At 43.2% G+C, this 2,694-nt stretch overlaps 1 protein-coding gene across 1 annotated transcript; it reads left to right on the top strand.

Moving 5' to 3' along the window:
• The first annotated feature begins 963 nt into the window (after positions 1–963).
• On the top strand, positions 964–1,905 carry LOC149862518 (olfactory receptor 6E1-like). Its single transcript, XM_090051988.1, has one exon. The coding sequence runs from the start codon at positions 964–966 to the stop codon at positions 1,903–1,905; it is 942 nt and encodes a 313-aa protein (XP_089908114.1).
• The last annotated feature ends 789 nt before the right edge of the window (positions 1,906–2,694 follow it).

Here is a 2,694-nt window from a genome sequence, read left to right as displayed (position 1 = left end):
TTTAAATCTGCTACAGTGAAATCTGCTATAGAATCACCCCAATCTGATTGTAGTGTGCGTGTGTGTGTGCGTGTGTGTGCGTGTGTTAGGACTGTAGCATGTGCCATGTTTAGAAATGTAGATGATTTTATACTGACTACATAAATGTCTAGCGTAGACAACTTTCTGAAATCTCTTATGCTGATACAAGGTATTGTGTGTGTTTCCCGCCCCCCCTCACAACACAGACACACTTGCACAGCCACCCACACACATGCATACTATACACAGATGCTAAAGGAAGTAGTCATCCTATTCTTTGATGTGACTTGATTGTCGGTGTCATACAACCCCTAATACTCAAACTTATGCTTCACTTGTTAGAATATTAGTTGAAAAACAGTCGAGATCATCTCATTCTAAATTGCTGGTGATTGCCGGTGCTATTTTTGGCATTCAGAACTGCTCTCTCTCCACCTTTGTCTGGCCATTTGCCCCAAAATAAAGTATAGCTTATAGTTTTAACATTAATTTTGTGTAAACCTTCCACTAAGTTCCAATAACACCAAGATACTCAAAATAATTCCTCAGAAATGGGCATTCTTTTTTTTTTTTTCTATTTTCCCTTAAAAATAAGAGGGAACATACAGGAAAACCAAAGGATAAAGAACGTGTCATTTCTCTGGGGTAGCAGACTGTCTGTGGCACAGAGAAGAATGCAATCTGTTCTTTCCAATATGGGAAGCCCTACCACAAACCCACCCTTGCACTGTCTTGCATTTTTCAATCCTTAATTTCCAAAGTAGCATACTTAAGCTTAATGGGCTAGATGAAGCCTTCTGACAAAGACATCACATGCTGCTTAAAAGAGTGGGTGGGGGGAACACAATGAATTCTGAAGCAAGGACTGAAAAGACTGTTGTTCAATTTGTTCAGTTGCAACATTTCTTCTCTATGTCCCAGCACGTGAAATACAAACCGGCCATGAGCCTGCAGAACAAGACCAATGTAGCAGAGTTTATCCTGCTGGGCTTCAATATTGCTGGAAAAACACAAGTACTGCTGCTCTTCATGGTGCTCTTAGGGACTTTTGTTCTGACAGTACTAGGTAACTTGGTCATTATTGTCATCACCCTTGTGGATCAGCGCCTCCAAACCCCCATGTATTTCTTCCTCAGGAACTTCTCCTTTTTGGAAATCAGCTTCACCTCTGTGGTCATCCCCAAAACACTTGCCAACCTCCTTGCAGAGAAAAAGACCATCTCTTTGGTGGGCTGTTTCATCCAATCCTTGTTCTACTTCATCTTGGGCTCAACAGAGTTCTTCCTCTTGTCTGTGATGTCTGTAGATCGCTATATGGCTATTTGTAACCCCTTGCGCTATGCCACCATCATGAACAGTCGGGTGTGCTCCATGTTGGTCCTGTTATCTTGGATTGGAGGCATTCTGTTCATTCTTGGCCCAACAGTTGTACTGTTCCGCTTGCCATTCTGTGGCCCAAATGTCATTAACCACTTCTTTTGTGACAGTTCACCCTTGATTAAACTGGCCTGTACAGACACACACTTTCTGGAGTTCCTAGATTTCATTATAGCTACAATCAATTTGATCGGGAACTTAGCAATAACCACCATCTCATACATCAATATTGTCTCCACTGTATTGCGCATCCCATCAGCCAAGGAGAGGAGGAAGGCTTTCTCCACCTGCTCCTCCCATATCATTGTGGTTTCCATATTTTATGGCAGCTGTATCTTCATGTATCTGAGACCCACACGAGGCAAAGAGATGGACCTCTATAAAACTGTGGCCATCCTCAACACTGTGGTGACACCTTTGCTCAATCCCTTCATATACACCCTGAGGAACAAGCAAGTGAAGGCATCCCTGACAGCCATATTGAGAAGGATTCTGGATAAAAAATAGGGGTTGATATCAAGCAAAGAGAAATGTCTAGGAGTTTCCAGTGGCCTTATGGACATGCTAGATTCAGGCAGCAGACACAGGATACGTTACCACTCCCTGTATCTTTCTCTATCAACTATGAACACCTGGATTAATTGACATCCTGATTCTATGCCAGAAAATGTTATGACCCTCCTGAATAATTCATGCTGTATAGCTTGTGTTTGCATGGCCTCTTTATATTGGGACAGGTTTTAACAGAAGCTTGAAAGAGTTAGAACCATATCATCAGAAAAGTAGGGTTGGAAGGAACCTCTGGAGGTCATCTAGTCCAACCCCCTGCTCAAAGTAGGACCATCTGCAACTAGATCATCCAGTTCCATCTAGCTGGGTCTTAATCTCCAAGGGTGGTGATTCAATAACCTCTGAGGGTAACCTGTTCCAGTGTTTTGCTGCCCTCCTAGTGAGAAAATACTTCCGAATATCTAAACTAAACTTCCCTTGGTGCAACTTGAGGTGGTTGCTTCTTGTTCTGTCATCTGCCACCACTGGGAGCAGTCTAGCTCCATCCTCTTTTAAGCCCCCCCTTCAGATAGTTGAAGGTTACTATTAAGTCCCCTCTTGGTCCTCTCTTCTGCAGACTAAATAAGCCCAGCTTCCTCAGCCTCTCCTCATAAGTCATGTGCCCCAGCCTCCAAACCATTTTTGTTGCCCTCCACTGGAATCTCTCCAATTTGTCCACATCTTTTCTGTAGTGGGGGGCCCAAAAGTGAATACAGTACTCCAGATGTGACCTCACCAGTGCTGAAT

This window comes from Crocodylus siamensis, chromosome 6, assembly GCF_052110815.1.
Source record: "Crocodylus siamensis isolate JL-2025a chromosome 6, ASM5211081v1, whole genome shotgun sequence".
In the NCBI taxonomy this organism is placed as follows: domain Eukaryota; kingdom Metazoa; phylum Chordata; order Crocodylia; family Crocodylidae; genus Crocodylus; species Crocodylus siamensis.
The sequence above is the reverse complement of the archived record's forward strand: the minus strand, read 5'-3'. Positions and strand labels throughout refer to the sequence as shown.